We start from the raw sequence: 24,315 nt of genomic DNA, 5'->3' as shown, positions 1-24,315 counted from the left end.
GGGCTAATCAAAGTGGGAGGGAATTATCTATGTTGATAAAATACAGATAAGATACATGGATGTAATAAGGAATGACACATGGCAAGAATCTCAGAGTTAGCACAAATATGGTCAATTTATTTAGGTTAGCACCCGAAAAATCATAAGAGGTGATATGTTTCTGACCAGCAACAATTAGAGATAAATAGTTAAAGCTCAGAGCAATCCACCTAGAGAATCTATAAGTACCCAGATACAACCATTTTCTGACGAACGGACTCTAACATACTTGGGATTCAATATTTAAATCCTGAGCGGTTATAAATCTACCAGGCATAACATATAGAACGTGTTGATAATGCTCGTAACGGGCAAACGAGATTATATGGAGTCGTTATGTTAGGTTTTAACTATAAATAGTCCCCTTACTACCTCGTTATAATCCATCTGAAAATTCCACAAATATCATTATTAGAAATTGGGTCTCATATTGATCTTGGAATTGGCTCAGTCAACTTTGATCATCTTCGTACAATCAATAAAAATCCTCTTTCTGTCTTGTATATTGCTTAATGTTTCATTTACTTTGTCTCATTCTTATTTAAATCATTCTTGGAAGGAAAAATACTTAGATTTGATTCAATTGCGTGAGACTTTCTATTACAAATTTAATTAATTTGACTTAAAACCAGATTTTAGGTTAAACAGAAATTACGTATATCATCAGTATAAAAAAATTTGCACAATCAGGTCATTCTATCAAGCCCTCCTTATTTGTTATAACAAGTAGCCTATTTTATTTGTAAGATTGCAAGTATCACATTTTAATAAGTTTCATCAACATTATTTTTTGAATGACATAACAATATACATTTATCTTCACTAACGATATATACAAATGTGTTTTGGGGTGGGGCAGAGAAAAATCGAAATGAGTGATAAGAAACTAGCCAGCTCATCGTGGCCAACCAGAAGCCAATAGCGGGCCACCTATTGATCACCTTTGGAAAATTTGAATACTCTTCCTTTAAATTTTACATGTGTTAAGATGCTAACCCAATTTCTATGGCTAGGAACCAAAGGTGACTTTTGTTGAACAAGGCAAAGCCGTAGGATTATATGCTTGTCGGAGATCACATATCATCCACTAGTTTTATTAGTGATTGTTGTAGATATTTTCTTTCAGCAAAACTATAAAATATTGCACATCCTGTACTACTAATAGTATTATATTATTATTCTTTTCACAAAGTCGTAGAGGCTGCTTTGAGGTCGGTTTATGTGGGTCATCCATCTTGCGTGATTTAATGAAGTTTAACACTTAACTATTTACTATGCATTTGGTTTACGAGTAATAGCCGGTTTGGTCAAGCTTCTTTTTGGTCAAAAATATTATTTATTTTTTTGCCAAAAGTATTTTTGGACAAAATTGAGGTATTTGACTAAGCTTTTAGAAGGAAAAAAAGTGTTTTTGAGGAGAAGTAGAAACAGTTTTGGAGAAGCAGAAAAAAGTAGCTTATCTCCAAAAGCACTTTTTCGAGAAGCACTTTTGAAAAATACACATAGAAGCAATTTTTTAAAGCTTGGCCAAACACTAATTGCTACTCAGAAGTACTTTTCAAATTAATTAGTCAAACACAAACTGCTTCTCACCAAAAGTACTTTTGAGAAAAGCACTTTTGAAAAAAAAAAACACTTCTCAAAATAAGCTGATTTTTGCAGTTTGGCCAAACGGGCTATAAGTCTTGCTGAAATTAAAGAGTGAGAATTATCATAGGTAGCTCTAGTATTTAAAATTTATGAGTTCATTTTTAACCTTTTAAAGTTACAATTTTTAATTAATAATTATACATATTAAATTTATTGTTTAAAATAAATTTTAAAGTTTGTACTAAAAATACTGGGTTCAGTCGAATTCATACTTCGGTCTGTAGTTCCGTCGCTAAGAATTACAACACGAACATTAAATATTAGCGGGAATATTATATATTTAATTTATTATTACCCAAATATAATATAAACTTTTTTTTTTTACACATTTAATGACTGATACCCATTTTAAAGTTCAACTAATACTTAATTAAATTAGTTAAATTTTTAGGATGAATGAGTAATTAATACTCTACTAAAATCAGGTTTAACTCTCAATTACATGTTCATAAGTTAAAACAACTTTAAAAAAGAGGTCAAATTACAAAGTTAAAATATTTCGGACCCTTATTAGTTAATTCTGGCCAAGTGAAATTTGTAGTGGTACCCACATAAACGTGGCAATGCCGATTACCCAATCAAAATATCTTCAATAGTTTGGTCCCAAAAACATAAAAAAATCTCTATTAGTAGGGTCCCACTTTAAAACTTGAGGAGCCTTGAAAACCACGATTTTAAAAGAAGATTCGGTGCAAAATCAAATTTGTGGACTAAAATAAAGCCAACTCATTTTTGCCAACCACTAAACCAATGACTACTCACCTTTAGATTTACACCAATTCCACGGCTAAAAACCATAGTAGCTGATTTTAAGAAAAAAGAATAATTTCTCTTTTGATCCCTCAATTATTAATAAAATATAATATTTGTCCTTATGATATTTAATTAAGATATTTAATCTTCAGTTAATTATAATATGCATTTTTAGTCCTTTTATATAGGAAATATGTTATTTATAAATTATTTTAATAACTAATTATCTCCAAATGCTAAAAAATAATATACTCAGAACTCTCTAAAATACTCATCCTTTATAACCAGGGGCAGACTTAGTGCATGGACTCTATATTTATATTAAAAAATTCATTAAATATTGGTAAATATCTGACTGTGAACCCAGTTATTATTGCATATTAATCAGAAATTATAGTAGGAACCTCATAAGCCTCAAATCCTGGATCTACCTCTGTTTATAACAATACTTTACCATGAAGGCCAAGTTCTTTTTGGAACTAATTTTTCATATTGTGTTATAGAAATATATATTCTCTATAAAAACACTTCACCATAGTAGCAAAAAAAAAAAATCAAAACAGATAGGGTTGCTGCAGAGAAGTTTGACTACTGTACAAATTTAACATAAAACACGAAAAATTACGTGATTTAATAATTAAGTAAAAATTCGTTATATTTGTAAAGATTTATGAGTAGAAGGATCAAAAGTGTACTTTGTAATTAATTGAAGATTAAATCTGCTGAATCCGATATTATAGGGATCCAAATTAGAGTTTATTCATAATTGAGGGATCCAAGTTAAATTTTCCCCTAAGAGAAAACCCCTTAAGATCTGTTTGATCGGACATAAGAATATTGTCCACTAGTTTTAGCGGGCAAGCCATAGATATTTTTCTTCAAGAAAACTTAAATAAAGAAAAGAAAAGGGGTTATCAGTTTTTTGTAGTACGTTTATTCTTTACACACAAAGTTGAGAGGATCTGTTGTTTTTGGAGTGGATTATCTGTGGACTTTTGGAAATCTAATTTTAAAGTGAATTATTTCTGTTTATGAAAAATGGGTGAAGCAGTGATGATGAGTGAAGGAGGAGGTGGAGGAGATGGTCAGTGTTTGAAGAAAATGGTGCTTAGAGTTTTATTGGTAGAAGCTGATGATGCTACTCGTCAAATTATTGCTGCTCTTCTTCGAAAATGTAGTTACAGAGGTTCGCCATCTTTATTCTTTCATTTTTCTCTTCTTTTTGGAGTTTAAACATTGATTTTATGTTTTATAAGGGTTTGAGCCGTGAAATTATACTTGTATAAGGCTAGGCTGTATGTATCATATCCTTAGGGTGCGGCCCATCTCAATGCTCCACGGATACTTTGTGCACTAGACTACCTTTTAGAGCACTTTTAGAATGGCTGACGAGTAAAAAGTATTTATATCTTCATGTCACTTATAAAGTAATTGTATGTAACTCTATTTAATAGGCTACCTTTTAGATTGACTGACAAGGTAAAAAGTATTTATATCTTCATGTCACTTAAAAAGTAATTGCGTGTAACTCTATTCAACAGTATCGACCGATAACTCACAATAATATATCTTAATAGGTTAAATTATACTGGTATAAAAAATTCATGCACGGTTAGTGTATATAACTTATGTCGTTTAATATTATTGCTTATTTTAAATCTTGAGTGAAACTGGCTAGGAGATGTTGCTGGTTTTAGTTTAAAGTCCTGATGCTTCTTTTACTTAGATCTATTTTCTCAAGTTTTCAATAGATCTCTTGAAGATGGTTTGAAGTATTGAAGAAAAATGAAAATTTTCCACCTTTGTAGAAAAATATTGGTGTTAAATTTTACTAAATGAGGAGGATATTGTCACTTTCAGTTTTGATTTTCAAACTGGAAGTTTATGTTAAGTTATGGGTGAAATTAAAAAACGAAATTTGAAGAAAATGAAGTGTAAGTTAAAGCGTGTTGATAGTTCTTCTTTTGAAGATTTAGAAGTGTTCTGTAAGTGGAAAAGAAGACACTTAAAAGTACTTCTTCATAAAGTATAGTTTATTGAGGAAAATATTTTGCTAAATTTCTTGACAATAGTTAACAAACCTCCCTTTTGTTTTTTTCTTTTAATAATAAATTCATTTTTGAATTTTTTGTGAAGATCTCTTCAAAAAAATTGTAGACAAGTGCCACCTTCGCTCTTGGGTGACTGCATCCATTACATTAAGGTTTTGGGTTGATATTAGGATTCTTTTTCTTTGCAATAGTTCACCGGTGAACTCCAAATCAGGTTAAGAATGGTGTTTGAGTTGTATGTAGAGTCCCTCATATAAAAAAGGTATTCAAAAATATTTACAGAAGTCAATAATCAAATAAAAAATATTTACGTTTAGTCTTGGATCGCGCTTACTGCCTTAAAGTTTTCGGTGGGATTATCTGCTCCTCTGCCAAATGTTTTTCGTTGGATGAACCAGCAAAAATGAGGGCGATGATATTGTGTCTTTGATATTAAGAAGAAAGAAATAGAATGGTTCCTTTATTTCCTTGTTTTGGGAATGAATACTTAGGATTTAGTTTAGGCATTTGGCCTGTCCGTGCCTGCTATAGTTTGTCGTCTGAATAAAACCATTTTCAGCATGAGCCTTTCAGTTATCAGTACTGAGAATACAATCCTTTGGTTTACTTGTCCTCTTTTCTCCAGGTAATAGCATGGAGGATATAATATCACGCTCATCCTGCACCCGGAGATTTCTAGTGGTATTATAACTCCATGTATTCTTCCTATTCTATGCTTCTGCATTCGCTGATGCTTCCCCTTACCACGCCACCCCTTAAGATAAAACGGAAAGGATACAATGTATCTGTAAAACTCCATCTTGCCTTGAATTTCAGCGACTGGTATCATAGTCCATCACATTTTACCAACCCGACATCCACCCCTCAATTTATTTGTTTCTTCAGGATTTTTCTGTGATATGTATTTGGTTGCCTGAGAGGCGCGTATTAACTCTATGTTTTAGCACATAGCATCTGCAGATCTTCTGCCCTTTGTTTTTTGGAACTAAAGAAATAATAATTTGTTTTCACCAAACAGTTGCTGCTGTTCCCGATGGTTTGAAGGCGTGGGAGATACTAAAGGAAAGGCGACATAACATAGACCTTGTATTGACTGAGGTTGAGCTGCCGTCAATATCAGGATATGCACTGCTTACTTTAATCGTGGAGCATGATATGTGCAAAAACATACCTGTTATAAGTATGTGATGTTTTCTTGATCTCAGCTCTTATTTTAATGTTCATTTTTCACAGGGAGTTATGAGTGCTTAATCTACCTATTTATTTATGCAGTGATGTCGTCCAAGGATTCCATTGGCACGGTCTTGAAATGTATGGTTAAAGGAGCTTCCGACTTTCTTATGAAGCCTGTTAGGAAAAATGAGCTGAGGAACCTGTGGCAGCATGTTTGGAGAAGAAAAACCGTATGTTTAAATCTCGACAAAGAAAAGAAAACATTTAAAATGGTTATCAAATTTAACCAACTGAATCTAACAAGAAGTTATTTTGTTTCACTTTGAATGGTCAGCAAAGTGCTGGAAGCCGTCCTCAAAATAAAGCTGTTGAAAACCAGAAAGTAGCTGTGTCTGAGAACGAAGCAGCAAGTAATTATTCTAGCGACAATCTGGCTTCTATTCAAAGAGGAAATGACAAATCTAGTGATGCACAAGTAAGTGATATCTTCTGTGTTCATGACCTCATTTAACTGAGATATATGAGCACCATCATCTTGTACTTAATAGATTTTGACGTAACATGATGATCTTATATGTAATTCTTGTGAGCCAACATTAAGCTAATTTTGTTAAAGTTCATTTTTTTTCCAACAAAAGAAATTGACTAAGTGAGATAATTGCTGACTTTTTGTTGCACTTCAAGCAGTCAAGCGCCGTTAGATTCTCTGCGGATAGTTTATTTTACATGATAAAGTTTGAAAATGAATATCATTTCCGAAATGTTTGATATAATGCATTACATGTAGATCATCTTGTACCATGCCTTTCTTTGAATCTGAAAGTGCGTGTATTGCAAATATGCAGGGCATTACAGATATAAGATGTATAGATGCTTCAAATATGCGCGATGATAAATGGCATGAAGAATGTGTTGAAATGGTCGAAAGATCATTTGTGCCAAAAAGTAAATTACTAGGTATGGAAAGCTACTCAGTTTCGTCTCTTCTCAAATTGTAGAGAAATATGACTAAGCTTTGTACTGACAAACAATCATCTCTAGCAAACATGACTAGCTCGGGAATAGGAACTTCTTCTTGCACTGGACCTTACAGCTCAGTTGCTATTAGTTCAGAGGAAGGCTCTCTTTGTGCTGAACCAAGGAGTCATAGTGAAAATACTTGTACTGTTGATGAAGTTGATTGCCAGTTGAATGAACTCTATTCTGCACCTTGTACTGAAGCCGTTGACTTGATTGGGAAATTTGAAAATTGCTTGGCTGATAACGGCCATTCTGATGAAAGAAAAGAGAAATCAAATGTTGCTTCCCGGTTGGGACTTTCTTTGAGAACATTTAATCCCAGTTTCTCAAACGATGACCGGTCCAGAGAGCAGAACATGATAAGTCATTCAAAAGTATCTGCCTTTGCTAAGTGAGTTTTGCCTTTCTGTTCATTGACATTCTAGTGTTGAAATTTCCTCTTCGCTTAGCGGATTCATCAAATATGAAGTAATATTGTAGGATTTATTATTTTATGTAACTCGTCCAGATTCTGTTCATGGGCCCGTTTTGGAATTCAACTTCTGCAAATTATCGTTTCTGCAAATCAAATTCAACTTCTGAGAATTCATTAAAGTTTTTCTTTTATGTCAGATATGAAAATAAGAAGACAATACAATATCTTTTCTCTGGATTGACTAGCAATTCTGGTCCATTCAAGGAAGGCTCTAGTGCGTCTACTTTGGAGCATGACGCTTCATTGACTGAGAGTGAGCAAAACGCAACAGCTCTGGTTATGCGCCAACCAGGAAATTGTAAAGCTGCAATATCGGACAACCAACTAGAATCAGGTTATCAACAATTACAGAGTCCTAAATCACAATCTCCACTTCCAACAAGTTCTTTGACTTATTCAACTTCCGAAGTACAAAATCTTGAGCACAGCAAGCAGCCATTTGATGATACTACAGTTCACTCTGAGGACAATGCGGAAGAAGCAGATAATGGAAAGTTAGTAACAGTTGAAAAGGCAAAATGTGATTCTGCAACTTGTGGATCTAATGATTTGGGAAGTGGCGTGACAAATAAGCTCAGTAGCCCTCGTTGCGGAAGTACTTCCAATGAAGCTATAGAAAGTTCCTCTGCAGTTGCAAGTCCGGGGAGAGATCCTGTTTCTGAAAGTGTGAACTACAACGACATCCTTCAACTTGATAGGACGAGAGGGGAGAGTCATAGTACCAGTCAAAGGGAAGCGGCACTCGTGAAGTTTCGGTTAAAACGGAAAGATAGATGCTTTGAGAAAAAGGTATCTATAAACTTAGTGCTAGTGTCATTATTCAACTTAATTAGATATATTGCATTAACTTTAAACAAGTGCATCTACGGGAACTAATCTCTATATTCTGTTTAACTAGCGGAATTTTTGCTAGCTAAGTTTTTGCCCTAAAGTGAGTCAGAAACAGATGGAAAGTTATTAGCTAAAGTTAAGGCTCCATATTATATGATTAACAGATCAGAAATGTATCTTGTTACATGTTGTAAAGCACCATCCTTTTGGTACTATGATAAGCAAAGCACCTTTCTCTCTCCTTAAAAAAGCAGATGATGTCGGTTTTTGGCCTTCCATATACTTGAATGATCAAATTGTGGACATACCGCAATGTTATTCAGAAGTGGCCAACATTTAGTTAGCATGTTCTTTTTGTCTTTCAGTATATTGATATTAGTTTTGCACAGGTTCGGTATCAAAGCAGGAAAAGACTTGCAGAGCAGCGACCTCGAGTGAAAGGACAGTTTGTTCGTCAGCTGCAAAACGAAGCTCAGCCTTGAAGGACAAAGACGAAACACGGGTAGTCTGTCAATCGGAAAGTTAAACTATTCTCACTAACGGTTTTAGGCAAATGTAGCATAAACATCTAGATATAGGTTTGTACTTTGTGTATGTCTTGTAAGCTTGGGTAGGGGATGGATGATAGTGCAACTCAGGATGTTTCAAGTTTATAACTTTATATACCTAATAGGTGAATTTGTCTTGCTTTGGAGAAAGTTTAAAACGGTGAAGTATGGAATTGTTTTTGTTGTTTGATATTCCAGAGATTGGGCTGGAAACTTGAGTATTCATTTGTGTATTATGTAAATAGTCGCAGAAGAAAATACTGAAGGAGATCTACTCATGGCTCTTATGATACTTATTAGACTTGTAACTCGAAACTTTCCTTATTGTTTCAAATATTATGTACAAACTTTTGTTTTCATCGATTATGTACTGTAACTGTTGAATCTAGAGTACGTTGACAATTTGCTTGTTGTGCCTTAGATTTATTTTCTTGTATTAATTAATTTAACCATGTATCATTGTTTGCATGAATTTAATTTTTAACAGCCACTTAATTTCTTTAAATTAAATCCTTATATCTTATACTCCAAAATGAAGCTTTCCTACGGACAACTGGCTTCAAGAAGCAAGATAGGCCAGCTGAACGTAGAGCTGCTTATCGGGTGGATTGAGCGGTTATTTACTCTTAACGGTTTGACTTATTGGTTATCGGTTTTTAAATGTATTAATTCGCTAGCCACCAATAATATATTGGGCGGATTGATATCAGTTTAGCTCTTATCGGGTGGTTATCGGGCGGCTTATCGGCCTAATTCAATCTATATTGCGTGCATTAATTGTTTTGTTGCAAATAGAAGAGGTTTAGCTTGAAACCAATCGCACACCGACTACGAGATGTTAGACTAAGCTGCGTTTCTTATATTGTTGGGATACAGACAATGAATTGGCACTTGGATCCGGGGAAAAGGAGCAGAGGAAAGGGCAAAAGGAAACAAAAAGTTAACCGATAAAAATATAAAAACAACAAAAAAGCAAAGTGAACACATTTAATTGTGCTGAAATTGGCCATTAACAAAAAAGTACATTAACCACTTAATTCGTTCTGATATACAAATCCACTGCAATTCGCATTTACTACTGCAAAATCTTCTTATTTCTGCAAGCTTAAAAAATATACTTCCGCAGAAATAGTCCCTACAAAGCTAGCCACTGGACGTCTTCATAGCTCTTTCCAGATTGCACTAGTTGGCCAAATCCATATATATATATATATATTCTTAACGGGTTAACGGATTATCCGTTAAGAAAATTGGATAATCCGCCCCCAAACTGATAAGTCGTTAATAAAAAAATTTCAATCCGTTCCCCGTCCGTTAAACCGTTAACCCGATACCAATAAGTCATTAAGCTTCGGTTTCGATTACCAATAAGCCATTAAGCTTCGGTTTCGGTTCGGTTTTGAACACCCCTAGCTGAACGGGTTCTAGTTTCTAATTTGAAAAGAAAGTCGGAACGGTAAAAGTTGACGAGGGAAACTAGATTCAAGATTTTTATTGGTTTCCGACCCGATGTCCGGTATTCGCATTGGAGTCTGACTGTATCCGGATTCGCGCCGCGTACGGCCCCGTTCGAAGAGAAGCGCTTTCTACCAAGGATTTTTCCATACCCAGGACTTGAAACCGAAACCTCTTGCTAAGAGAAGAACAACCTCTTCCGCTACACCACATCCTTTAGTGGTAGATTCAAGATGTTGCATAGCAAAGAATCATTTCTTGTAATAAAATTTTAAAAATACTTCATAACCCTATGGAGCCACTCCCCAGCCACCATGCTGTAGAACGAGAGCCCATGGGGAACCTTTAGTTTGTTCATTCTGCGGCCGACTCTATAGTTATGTATAGTAAGGCGTGTGCCTTAGGTCCCTAAATTCGAGGGGCCCCATTTTTTAAAATTAATAGATTTATAGATATTTAAAAAATAATATTAGTACTTTTAATATAAAAGTAGAGTTTTTAATATACAAGAATGAAAAAGCTCTTTAGATATATAAATAAAGTACTCCATATGTTTCATATTAAATGAGGTAGTTTGATTCGGCACGGAGTTTAAGGAAAAAGAAAAAGACTTTTGAAACTTGTGGTTTTAAAATCGTAAGGGGTAAAAAATTTGTGGGACCATGAAATTTTTGTGGCTATAAAAGCTTCTCATTAAGGGTAAATGGGTAAAATGAAAGAGTTTAAAGTTGAATTATTTCCATATTTAGAAATGTGTCATTTATTTTGGAACAGACTAAAAAGGAAAGTACCTCATTTAATATAAAACGGAGGGAGTAATAATTTCACTAATTACTTAAAAATAGGTTAATGAATAACTTTCCCAATGTTTCAATTGTTTACTACCTCTTCATTAGACAACATATCAGAATTTTACTCTTAATTTGTCCAAATCAATCTTTATATTTCACAATCCCCTACATATTTTATTTCTTTCTCTTTAATATTTTTAATCACCTTCTTTCTCCGAGATTTAATTACTCACCTTATTTCTCCAAGATTTGATTAATTCAAGTGTTCAACTACTTTTAAATTTCCAAATCTTATCTAAGATCAACAATATCTCAAGAAAGATTAATGCGTTCGCTATATTATCAACCGAAAAGGAATTATTTGAAAAAATCGATTATAAAAAAGATTATTAACAACTTTATATCACAAAAAGTTAGAAGAATAGACTTCAAATAAAAATATATATCTCATAACTTTCTTTTAAAATTTAGGCCTCATATTAAACTTTAACTTTAGGCCCCACATGTGCTTGAGTCGCCCCGGCATTCTGGTTGTTATTATTGAGACTCTTGTGTATGTTATGGTTGAGCCATGGGCTCTTTACAGTAAAATAACTGTTATTGTTTGGTTTTTTGGTAAGTTTTGATATCAGGCATTTGAGATGTGATTTGTGATATGTTGTGATATTGATACGCATGCGATAATATATGATTATGGGGTTGAAACACATATAATGAAATAAGGTGGGCTTGATACACGTTACTAGCAAGGGAACTATAAAAGTCACACGGTGTAACAACGATAAAACATAACAAAATACTATGGCTAATAAACTCATTCAAACATTGAAACAAAAGAAAAGAAAGAAAAACAACTCTTCTGGGACTGGACACAAGAAATGGTGACGGAAGTAGCCGCTCCATTTTCCAGGTGTCATCATATAACACAACGGTTACACACTCAGAAATTACACGTAGTCGGCAGAAGCCAAGAATCTTTGTAATCAATAGTCGTAAGCTAAAGTTAAAAAAAACAAAACAAAAGAATTGCACTGAAACAGCTAGCTAGCTAACTTCTCTTCTCTTATCACTAAGCAAAGAGAACCTAATTCTCCTCTTTTCCTTTCTTTTTCTTCCACTTGACACACAGATTCTTCTCTTTTTTCCACCTTTTTCTTATTGTTCTCTCACCACCATCACTCACTTAACAATTGAAGCTGTGCCTAACTCTCTCCTTTACTAAAGCTTCTTTGTTTTTTTTAAACCATCATTTTTTGTTCAAGAAATTGCTTGTGTAAAATATTGAGGTGAGTCTTAATTTTATAATATCTTCTTTTAGTTAGTGCTTATATAATAAGGATTTTTCTTCTTCTAACATCTCAATTATATACAGGTCAGCATCAACTTAAGAAAAATAGTTATAAGTAAGGTGCAGTTGGGAGCAATTTTAAGTTCAAGAAATTAATGTGCTTATGCAAAATATTGAGGTGAGTCTTAGCGGGTGTTTGGACATAAGAATTGTAAAATTCCAATTTTTTTTAAGTGAAGTTTATCTTTGAAAATTAGAGTTTTATTTGGACATAAATACAAGTTGGAGCTGTTTTTGAATTATTGTGAGTGATTTGAAGCGAAAATTTGGAAAAGTAGGTTTTTTTGAGTTTTTTTAAATTTTTAAAAAATTTGGAAAATCAGATTTTGGGAGAAAATTTGAAATTTTCATGGCCAAACATTGATTTTAAAAAAAAGTAAATATTTTCTGGAAAAAAGTAAAATATTTTTTATGGCTAAACGAGCCCTTAATTTTATAATACATTCTCTTCTTCTCTTACAATGCTTATATTATGAGCTAATATCTAACTTATATACAGGTCAAAGTGGTCAACATCGACTTAAGAGGCAGCACGAGAGGGAAAGTATAGCTACTTGTAAGGTGGGGGTTTGGAGCAAAAGTAGCAAATTAAGCCAATTAGGTCAAGATTTAGCTAGAAGAAATTCTAAAAATGAGTGATCAAGATCAACAAAAGATTCAAAATGAAGGTGGCTATACTCAAAGACCATCTCCATTATCATCTTCTAATGTTCAAAGGAAGTATTCATCATCATCTAAAAATCCTGCCAAAACTTTGTGCACTTTTCTACTAATTTTTTTCATATTAGCTGGTCTCACTTTGCTCATAGGGTGGCTAATTTATCGACCTCACAAGCCAAATTTCACTCTAGTAAATGCTGCAATTTACCAATTAAACATCACATCCCTTCCTTATATTTTCACCACCATGCAATTCACAGTGTTAGTAAGAAATCCAAACAGGAGAGTTTGCTTGTTTTATGACCAATTTTCAGCTCTTGTTTCTTACAAGGGTCAAGCAATTACACCTCCAGTGATGCTGCCACCTTTATTTCAGGTAAGAAAGGGTATCAAATGGACAGGTTGAGCTAAATTTTATGAGTTAAAACAAGTCGAACTAATAAGTAGGTCAGGTCATAACTTGTCTCGAATTTATTTGAGTCAAAATGAGCACGGCAGTTTGAGCTAACTAATAAGTAGGTCAGGTCATAACTTGTCTCGAATTTATTTGAGTCAAAATGAGCACGACAGTTTGAGCTAACCAATGTGTCATAACTCAAACTGATCAATTTAAAATCATTTTTCTTTGTTTTCTTTTTTCCATTTAGGGACTTTAATTACCAAGCAAATTAACAATTTTTAATACTATCAAAACTTCATCTAATCAACAAAACCTTTTTTTGTTTGTTTGTATTTTACATTTGGATACGTTTCTTTAATGGGCTAATTCGGGCGACGTGACTGAGCAAATTGATCCAAGCTTTCAGATGGTTAACTTGGGCTATGTCTAAGTTGACCCAAACGAATATGTGTCGGGGAAAGTGCACAAACAACTATTTTTAGGGCTGTTTTTTTGGAGATTAACTAGTACTTATTTTGTTCTGAAAATTTGAACTAAAAATTTTAATTTTAGTATAATTGAGGATATTTATATCCTGAAAAATTAAACTGAAAACTGAAATTCAGGACACATTAGCTAATTCCTAAATAACATTCCTTGTGGTTATCTAGTGTCAGTGCTACGTATTATATGTCCAATCCAACTCGTCAACTTGCACAGGATAGATGAGTTATATTTTTATCGGCTAAATTTGACATCCTTAACTTCAGGATACAAAAAGCACAGTGCCCTTGTCGCCGGTGATCGGAGGCGCGTCGGTGCCAGTATCGGTGGAAGTTGCAAATGGGTTGGTGGTGGATGAAACGTATGGGATGGTGGCTTTGAGACTGGTGTTTATGGGGAAATTGAGATATAAAGCTGCATTTGTAAAGACTAGACACTGTGGAGTTTATGTCAAGTGTGATATGTTGGTAGGGTACAAGAAGGGTTTTGTGGGTCAAGTACCTTTGCTTGGTTCTCCAGATTGTGAAGTTGATTCATGAATTTTCTTTTCCTTTGTGAATAAATGACAAAGTGTACTTAAAGATTATGAACTTCCAATTAGGAATTAAGTGATTAGAAGATGAATTAGAGACTTCTTAAAAAGTTACCATGTTAAAGTAAGTAAAGTTCACATTTTTTGTTTTGGTTTTCTATCTAGTGTATGCTTTTCTTGAATCGAGGGTCTCCGGAAAGAGCCTCTTTGCTTTCACAAGGTAGGGGTAACGTCTGCGTACATACTACCATCTCCAAACCCCACACTGTTGGAATACACTGGATATGTTGTTGTTGTTGTTGTTGTTGTTTTCTACATAGTGTTCGATACCTGTATTGGTTCCTCGACTAATCCGGATAACGTTCGTTAAAAGAGGAAGTGTTTCTTATCAACATTTTTTATTTTCAGAGTTCGAACCCAAAACATCTAATTAAAGGTGGAGGGATTCCCGTGGTGATTAAGTTCACTTCTTTAATCGAGTCTTTTTGCTTGAAATGTTGGAACTTTGACATGGTTAGACTAGTTATTTTTCAACAGTAATTATCTTAGATCTCTATGTTCAGGCTCTAATGCAAAAAATAGTAAATCAAAATTCTTGCTTTTGCGAGGTAAATGATAAATGGCTTCTTGTGGGTTTTACTTTTGCACCTTTTACTGTTTTAATAAGTACCAACAATTTGATATATTTTTACTCGAGCCTCGGTAAATTTTTTGTCTGGATTATTTAGTTATCATTACTAATGAACTTAAAACATTATTAGGTATATAGTTGTGATCCATTCATCCTGTTTTAGGTTGTAACAAACTTACATAGAGCTTCCTATCTAAAACGAAGTAAGATACAAAAATAAAATACCTTTTCCTTTTGGTTACAGTACTATATGATGAAGCTTATATGCCCATAATCTACTGAAAAAATTAAACCACCAGACCAACAACCCTCCGATCAAATTGATCCACCAGACATTAGCACCATGCAAATCGATGAAGTACAATCACCTTCAGCTTCAAGCTCTTTCCATCAGGAACTACTTTCTAGTTCCTCGGATGCTGTATTTTGCCCAACCACCCACACCAGTCAACAACTCTTAGACCTATCTGACGAAACCACTACCACCATAAATACAGAAGATTTTATTCCGCTATCTTCCACTAACAAGAGCATATTATACCTGCCCTGGCAATACTCGATTATTATTAAAGTATTTGGAAGGAAAGTAGGTCACCAATTACTTAAGCAAAAGCTCACCACTATGTGGCAACCTACAGAAGATCTACCATTAATTGATTTGGGACATGATTTTTTCCTGATTAAATTCCAAAAGGAGGAAAACATGATCCGTGCACTTCATGATGGACCTTGGTTTGTGCTTAATCATTTTCTCTCAGTGAGATGTTGGGAGCCCAAGTTCATTGCCTCCTCCGCTCAACTCACATACTCTGCTATATGGATCCACCTTCCTGATGAACTCCCAACTGAGTTATGATCTGGAAATCCTCCAAATAGTAGGAACAAAAGTGAATAAGCTGCTAAAAGTGGATGCCTGCACTTCCTCTACAACACGAGGACGTTATGCTCGAGTGTTTATAGAAGTACCACTTGAAAAACCACTCAAACACATGTGTATATTAGTTCCCATAAACTAACTATATTGTATGAGGGACTTAATCTCCTCTGTACAACTTGCGGCAGGATTGGCCATAATTTCAAGCTATGTACTTCTCTAACTGCCCCAATCACTTCAACGCCCCATTCTCCCTCTACTTCGAGCTCTACAAATACAGGCCAACACTCAATCACTCAAATGCAGCTGCCCCAATCCAGCGTACACGAATGGAAAACAGTTGTTTTCCCAACCAAACATTCTTGCAAAGGAAAAGGCATGCAACGGGCGCCAGACGACTTCGCCAATGTGAAACTCCACATGCAACCACCACTGGCCAAACCAGGTAAGGCAACCACCATCACAAGGCCCACAAGTACGTATGTTCTTTCCACTTCCCTAAACCCTAATTGCGATTATAATGCTAAATTGGACTCTAATGATGCGGGCTTTTTAACTCCCACAACATGTTTAATTGTTTAACTAATAATGAAGAACTAGTGGACCCCATCCCCTCGACATCATACCCCACTAGCCAGAGCATACATCCTAGTCGATCTATGCTTCTATTACTCCACTCTTGCAAAATTGCCACGCTGGTCCACAAATTTCCACCACCACCATCAGTACACCCACTCCAACCACGTCAAAACCTACTCCAGCCACATCCATTGTGGATCAAATAAAATCTTTCTTCCCCAATCAAAACATGGACTTTGCAAGCCCACCACCAGCCCAGTAGACTCCCAAACCCTACATCTTTACACTAAAGAGGCTGCCGCAGCCTAAATCTCATGTTCCCATACTACTCATGACATTCCCTCATGCTCCCCTAAGTCTGATAGCCCACATATCCCATCACCGCCCATTAAACCAATTTCCTCCTCCCAAACTACGTTACATACTACACAAGTAAACTATGAGACTCCAAATAATTCATTATCCTTCTCTATATCTAATGGCTCTTCCTCACAATAACTGTCCATACCCAGGCATTCACATACACCATACTCCTCATCCGCCATACCACTTCCTAAATCCTCTTACATACAAGATGCAGAACCCACACTATCCACTCCAATATCGACACATTTACACCTCAACGAGTCCTCAACCCCTTGCACCAGTCATGGCTTGATATGGGGCTACTAGGCCATGCACTGGCCTTCATGTTGGAGATCGACAACCAAGACGTTCTCATCATGATACAAAACCCCGTGGACATTGCCCAAAGAGTAACAGAGGGGATGAAACTAGGATGGGAGACCTATGCCCAGTACCAATCGTTTATGCACAAATCTTTGATGTTCAATCCCTACAATCCCATCTCCCCACAATACCAATATCCTTCAGTGAGCTCCTCTCCTTGGCAACTCGTACCAGCCACCCCAGTCCATATGGGGGAGATGCTATTTTATCCGTCGCTATTCCAGGAGACCCCTCACACTCTTTGGATACATCAACAAATAACTCTCCAACCATCCATGCAGACTGCATCATCCCTCCCCACCCCTACCTCGTCCCCAACTAGCCCTTTTGTCCTCCACCCTCCACAACAGAATCTAGTGGTGAAGGAGGGCATGATTCAACATGAAATATCAGCTCTAGCCGCGGAACTGCAGGAAACTCGAACAGAGTTAGTCGCACTCGACGGAATACAACTCTTCATCCAAAAGGAGAAGTATAAAAAAAATGTTGTATCTCAAGTGTCCTCCAAACCTCAGAAAATGCCAAATCAAATTTCGCCCCACAGTCAACCCTGTAGTGGGAAAATTTGCACTGGTGCTCATCCCCGCACTGCGTCCATCGGAGCAAGGAAATATGGAGAATCCCTCAGTGAACCCTCCGGTTCCAGTGTCACCCTCACTGCCCCCCAATAATCCAGAAATGAAGTTTATTATATGGAACTGTAGGGGTGCCCGCTCGCCGAATTTTCGTCGAAATATCCGCTCACTACTGGACTACCATCACCCAGTGATGGTTGTTCTTCTGGAAACTCACCTGCTGGATCACCTACCCTTGTTAGAAAATAATAATAAACAAAAATGGCTTTGAGGGGTGAAAATCTTAAAGAGTCATCGCCTGTATACTAATTTAGGGAAATTCAAAACGATTTTTTTCAGGATACAACAAAGCGTGAAATAATACTTGTGATTTTCTATCCTGCTTCGTTGAAAATTCTTGTGTATTTATAGGCAACCAACAGACCCTTTCAGAAAAGATGTCTTGTTTCACAAACATCATATTCAGTTGGACTCTTTCATAACAGACATAACTATTTATTCGAATTTTGAATTTAAAATTCAAATAAACAAGTCCAAGTCTTTGATTATAATATATAAATATATAGTGTATTTAATTGCACACACTTAAAAATATGTGTCCTAAATCAAAGACATAAAAGTGACAAGTGCTTAAAAGGCTTCAAAATTGCCTTCTCTCTTCCGATGTGGGATCAACCCACCTCCCAACTGGAATAACAAACTATCTTACAATCCCCCACTAATTTGTTATTTCACTCCATAACACTTGTGAATAATAGAAAGTATTTTATATAGATTTGAACTTTCCTTTAGTGTAAGTACTTTAAAGCTTTGACGAAGTTATTGGTATCTTAAGATTTGAACCACAACTCCTTATGCCAAAACTGAAAGTACCACACACACAGTGTTATCTAGTAGCTTAGAAAATCCAGTATTCGCTTTAGCACGTTTACGGCCATGTGCTCATCCTGAATTCATGAATATTTACAAGATCAACCCTTTAAATCTTGCTAGAAGCGGCGCCACTTCAATATTCATATAGGTGGAATTAGTTACTATATCCCTGTTACTCCAGACATTAACAATTCCATTAAGATTAAGCAACCTTTTCATGTAACAGTATGCACTTTAGAGTTTGTCTTTATGCCCCTGTTATAACAAGCATTTAACAACTCCTTAACTCCTCACATAACAATAAGTAGTACAATAGAATTAGGACTCCTAAAGAGGAGATCAGTGCTTAAACAATACGAGTAACTTGTTATTACCCATTGAACTTATATTGTTAGAGTGTATACTAACTCAAAGTGGGATTCCCATTCCTTGCATTTAATTTAAGGGTCTCAGCCTCATCCCTTTACAAGTTTGTTGTACTATAGCTCTACCTAATGGCTTTGTAAGTGGATTAGCAAAATTCTTATTTGATCTCACATATATTATAGCTATAGCTCCATTTGTAATTAATTCTCTTATATAAGCATGTATCAAGCTTATATGTCTCGATTTCCCATTGTATATTTTATTGTGAGCAACACACATTGTAGTCTCACTATCACAGAATATGGAAATGACTGGCATAGGTTGTGGCCACAACTTTATATCAAGTAACATATTCCTCAGCCATTCTACTTCTTTTCCAGCAGCTGCTAATGCAATGAATTCAGATTCCATAGTAGAATGGGAAATACATGTTTGTTTCTTGGATGCCCAACTAATGGCTCCACCACCTAGAGTAAATATCCATCATGATGTGGATTTATTATCATTAACACTTGTAATCCAACTTGCATCAGAATATCCCTCTAATACATTAGGGAAACTATTATAGCAAATGCCCAAGTGCTTTATATATTTTAAATATCCAAGTACTCTACTTATTGCTTTGCAATGATCATTACTTGGATTACTGGTAAACCTTGAAAGTTTACAAACAACAAATGTTATGTCAGGTCTAGTGTAATGCATTACATACATCATACTACCTATTGCACTTGTATACTTCAATTGTGCTACTGCTCTTCCAGTATTTGCAGATAGCTTAAGACTAGAATCATAAGGAGTATTATACTCCTTTATTCCTAAATGATTGAATTTAGTAAGGATTTTATCAATATAATGTGCTTGTGACAAAGTCATTCGCTTGTTATCTCTTTTGACCTTGATTCCCAAAATAGTATCAACTTCATTTAAATCTTTCATTTTAAAAACTGAAGTTAGATACTTCTTAGTCTCAGTAATTCCTCGCAGATTCGTACAAAAAATCAGCATGTCATCGACATATAAATAAATTATTGCTCCATATTCTTTTGTAAATTTAGAGTAAATGCACTTGTCTGCGCTATTATGTACGAACCCGTTTGATGGTATTACACTGTCAAACCTTTCATGCCACTGTTTAGGCGCTTGTTTGAGACCATAGAGAAACTTTATCAATTTACAAACTTTCTTCTCGTTTCCCGGAAGAATAAATCCTTTAGGTTGTTGCATATATATATTTCTTCACTAAGGTTTCCATTTAAAAGGGCCGTCTTAACATCCATTTGATGTACATAAAGATCATAAATGGAGGCCAAGGATAAAAGGACTCTAATGGATGTTATTCTTGCAACAAAAGCATATGTATCAAAATAGTCTATGCCTTCTTTTTGGGGTGAAACCTTTTGCAACCAATCTTGCTTTAAAGGTTTGGACAGAACCATCTATATTGTACTTTCTCCCAAAGACCCACTTACAACCTATAGGCTTTGATCCAAGAGGAAGATCAACTAAAACCCAAGTGTTGTTGGATATAATTGAGTCCATTTCATCATCAATGGCTTCTTTCCAAAAGGCAGCGTCACTAGAAGACATTGCTTCTTGAAACGTCTTTAGGTCTTATTCAACATTCAATACAATAGGAATTTGATTACAAACGTTTGTCCTATCTCCTTCAACAAGAAATACTATAGACTGTGAAGAAATAAAATCAGAACCAAGATGTTTTTCTTTTCTTATTCTTTGGCTTTTCCTTGGTTCTATTTGCATATCATCACTTCTTTCTTTATTTGTAACAATTTCATAAGGTGACAATCTATTAGCATCAATACGTTTTCCATTTACTTCAGTCATTTCATTAACATTGTCATTTATAAATCTATTTTCAATAAACTCAACATGTATAGATTCTATACTGACATTAGATTCTAGATCTAGCAGTATATGCTTTGGAGTGTTGTGCATATCCTACAAAAACACTTTTAATTCCTCTAGGACCTAATTTTGTTCTTTAATGGTCAGGTACTCTATAATAGGATATACACCCCCAAACTTTAAAATAATTTAAATTGATTTTCTACCATTCCAAAGCTCATAAGGCGAAATATGCATACTTTTTGAAGGCACTCTATTTAAAATATAACATGCAGTTAGTAGTGCTTCACCCCATAAATTATGTGGCAAATGTGCATTAAGTAACATAGCATTAACCATATCCACCAAAGTTCTATTTTTTCTTTCCGCTAACCCATTTTGTTGAGGAGTATAAGGGGCACTCATTTGATGTATTAGGCCATGCTCTTCACAGAACTTATTAAATTCGTTAGGAAAATATTCTCCGCCTCTATCACTTCGAATAATTTTAATTTTCCTACTCCTTTGATTTTCCACAACAGACTTGTATTCTTTAAACTTTTGAAAAGCTTCGTCCTTAGTTCTAAGTAGGTAAACATATGTAAATCTAGAGAAGTCGTCTATAAAAGTAATAAAATATCTTTTGCCTCCTCTAGTTAATTCTCCATTTAATTCACACAAGTCTGAATGTATTAAATCTAATAGTTCTGTAGATCTTTTAACTTTACGAAATGGTTTCTTTGTCATCTTTGCTTGTATGCAAATTTCACATTTTATATGTTGAGTTTTACATGAGATATAACCATTTTTGGACATATAATTCAAGGAGCCGAACTTTAAATGTCCTAGTCTAGCATGCCATAAACAAGAATCGGACTCAACGATATAAGCAGAAACATAATTTATTTCATTAATACTCAATTTGAACATGCCATTACAGTTATATCCTTTTCCAATAAAAACTCCATTCTTAGACACTATTACATGATCAGACTCAATAACTATCTTGAAACCTTTCTTTGATAGCAAAGCAGCAGACATTAAGTTTTTCTTCATATCAGGAACATGATACACATTCAGTAATGTCAACTTCTGGCCGGATGTGAAGTTAATTTCAATGCTTCCTTTTCCAGCAACATCTGCTGCAACATGGTTTCCCATCAAGACTTGTTCAGAATCCTGCACTTTCGCATATGTCTTGAACATCTTCTTGTCATAACAGATATGAATAGTAGCACCCGAATCTAGCCACTAGTCTTGAGTATTTGTAGCAGTAGTAGACATATTCAATTCGGTGACCATACCAATTTGCATTGCGGAAACCATGGAAACCAGTCCTTGGGCAGAATTTTCCACTATGTTTGTCTTTTCAGAATTTCCAGATTTTTCAATCTTTCCAGACTTCTCGGTATTGCCTGCATGAAATTTTTCCTGCATTTCTATATCTACAATCCTGAATCATATGACCTTTCTTTCCACAGTGATGACAACTAAAGTTATTTCTCTTTTTAAAAGAAGACTTTTGGAAACTTTTAGATTTTTGTTCCCACTTTCAGAACCATTCTGACTAACAAAATTGACTGCGGAACTCGAGGGCTGATTAAGAGCATCACGAGCACGAATCTCACTTTCAATTTGAATGTGAGTATGAAATTGTTCCACGGTCATTTTATCCATTGAATGTAGGATTTTCTTTCTATAGTCATTCCAGTAGGAAGGCAATTTCGAAAGAATAATACCTATTTGAAGTGCATCAGGAATTTTTACTTCAAGATCACTTAGTTTTTATACTAAGATTTGCAGTTCATGAATCTGATCCATTATAGGCCTAGTATCAAATATTTTAAATTCAAAATACTGCAGAGCAAGGAATTTGTCAATACCTCATTTTTCATTCTGGTATGCAGTTTGTAGAGTAGTCCAAATTTCCCTTGGCGACTTCAGATTGCATTAGAGATCATAGAGTCGATCTGTCAAGGTATTCAGAATATGACCGCGACATAACAGTTCATCATGTTCTCGGTTCTTCCTTTCTTCCTTGATTGCATCAGAATCTTCTGTTGTAGGCTCAAGCATCGTAGGCAAGGCAGAATCAAGAACACAGTAGATATTGAGAGCAGACAACAAGAATATCATCTTGTCTCTCCAGCGGGTAAAATTCATTCCATCAAAGCGATCAAGTTTGATGAACTCCTTCGGATTCTCAACAACATACATCAATTTCTCCATAGCAGAATAACTCTTTAAAATTGTTAGAAAATAATAATAAACAAAAATGGCTTTGAGGCGTGAAAATCGACTGTCCTTAAAGAGTTATAGCCTGTATACTAAATTAGGAAAATACAAAACGATTCTCTTCAGGATACAACAAAGCCTGAAATAATACTTGTGATTTTCTATCCTGCTTCGTTGGAAATTCTTGTATATTTATAGGCAACCAACAGACCCTTTCAGAAAAGATGTCTTGTTTCACAAACAATCATATTCGGTTGGACCCTTTCATAATAGGCATAACTATTTATTCGAATTTTGAATTTAAAATTTAAATAAATTTAATTTTTCTGTCACAAAATAAAATAATAATTTTAGGATCCGACCCGGCCCGCGCCCAAGCCCCAAGTCCAAGTCCAAGTCTTTGATTATAATATATAAATATATAGTGTACTTAATTGCACACACTTAAAAGTATGTGTCCTAAATCAAAGACATAAAAGGGACAAGTGCTCAAAAGACTTCAAAATTGCCTTCTCTCTTCCGATGTGGGATCAACCCACTTCCCAACTGGAATAACAAACTATCTTACAACCCCTACGTGATGATTTTAATTTTACTAGTATGGCTTCTATAGCGGATGAAGGAAACTCTGGTGGTATCTGATCGGCTCCAACCCTGCACTACTATATAATGGCGAGGAGTGGTCAATGCAGCTTTTACCCGAAAGGTCGGGATCGATTTCCATAGGGAGTTAATATTGGTTGGAGTTGGGTTTCTATCTAATCTAGTTGCGCATGTTGCTTTTAATTGCACTTCTAACCATGCTTGATTTGTTTCTATTCTACTTTTAATGCTATCGATTGCTGAAAATAATCTAAGTACAATATTTTTGTAAGAGTTTTCTCAATTGATAAAAAGGCACTAGGGAATTGACTTACACCTAGGTGAGTATCTAATGTGATCTAAAATTTAGGACAAGCTTGTTATATTTGGGTCGTGATATAACTTTTACACATAATTACTCACTCTATGCCTCTCGGTAGATTGAGGGACTTTGCCCTAATTGGCTTTCTCAAGCCTAATTGGGTGTTCAACAATGCAAGTAAAATTGGCTCAAGTCGGGTATTACTATCTCTAGGTTTAACCCTTTAATTGGGGCTATCAATCTCTTGAATGCACCCCAATTCCTTGTTAGGCTAATTTTCCTAGACTTAATCCCTCTTTCTCAAGAAGTGTCTAAGTCATAAAGGTATGAATCAGTATTTGCAACCATCAATCTATAATTAAAGCATGAATCAAGCTAAATATCACTTAACCCATAAACAATTAAGCTCTAAAATTGAAGACCCATTAAATAACCACACTAGGGTTGGACACAACCCTAGCTAATGAGTTTAGCTACTCATAATCAAGGTGG

The 24,315-nt window shown here is 35.1% G+C and overlaps 3 protein-coding genes across 4 annotated transcripts; 2 read left to right on the top strand and 1 right to left on the bottom strand.

Moving 5' to 3' along the window:
- The first annotated feature begins 3,281 nt into the window (after positions 1-3,281).
- LOC104238463 (two-component response regulator-like APRR9) lies at positions 3,282-8,899 on the top strand. 2 transcript variants are annotated; one of them, XM_070153042.1, is made up of 9 exons: positions 3,525-3,628; positions 5,119-5,174; positions 5,512-5,673; positions 5,766-5,896; positions 6,001-6,141; positions 6,512-6,623; positions 6,708-7,077; positions 7,299-7,950; positions 8,382-8,899. In XM_070153042.1, the coding sequence occupies exons 3-9, from the start codon at positions 5,649-5,651 to the stop codon at positions 8,472-8,474; spliced, it is 1,524 nt and encodes a 507-aa protein (XP_070009143.1). In that variant the 5' UTR covers positions 3,525-3,628; positions 5,119-5,174; positions 5,512-5,648; the 3' UTR covers positions 8,475-8,899. The 2 variants fall into 2 exon arrangements, with proteins under 2 accessions (XP_009791121.2, XP_070009143.1); XM_009792819.2 differs by lacking the exon at positions 5,119-5,174 and having other exon boundaries at positions 3,282-3,628.
- A 3,058-nt stretch (positions 8,900-11,957) lies between these two features.
- On the top strand, positions 11,958-14,507 carry LOC104238462 (NDR1/HIN1-like protein 1). Its single transcript, XM_009792818.2, has 4 exons — positions 11,958-12,072; positions 12,159-12,252; positions 12,634-13,170; positions 13,944-14,507. The coding sequence occupies exons 3-4, from the start codon at positions 12,766-12,768 to the stop codon at positions 14,214-14,216; spliced, it is 678 nt and encodes a 225-aa protein (XP_009791120.1). The 5' UTR covers positions 11,958-12,072; positions 12,159-12,252; positions 12,634-12,765; the 3' UTR covers positions 14,217-14,507.
- Positions 14,508-19,319: 4,812 nt separating this feature from the next.
- LOC138874796 (uncharacterized mitochondrial protein AtMg00820-like) lies at positions 19,320-20,426 on the bottom strand. Its single transcript, XM_070153581.1, has 2 exons — positions 20,234-20,426; positions 19,320-19,654 (listed from the first exon to the last, which is right to left on the bottom strand). Exons 1-2 carry the CDS (start codon positions 20,424-20,426, stop codon positions 19,320-19,322), a joined length of 528 nt encoding a protein of 175 aa, XP_070009682.1.
- Positions 20,427-24,315: the final 3,889 nt, after the last annotated feature.

Source organism: Nicotiana sylvestris, chromosome 8, assembly GCF_000393655.2.
Source record: "Nicotiana sylvestris chromosome 8, ASM39365v2, whole genome shotgun sequence".
NCBI lineage: Eukaryota > Viridiplantae > Streptophyta > Magnoliopsida > Solanales > Solanaceae > Nicotiana > Nicotiana sylvestris.
This window is presented reverse-complemented; position numbering and strand designations above follow the sequence as displayed.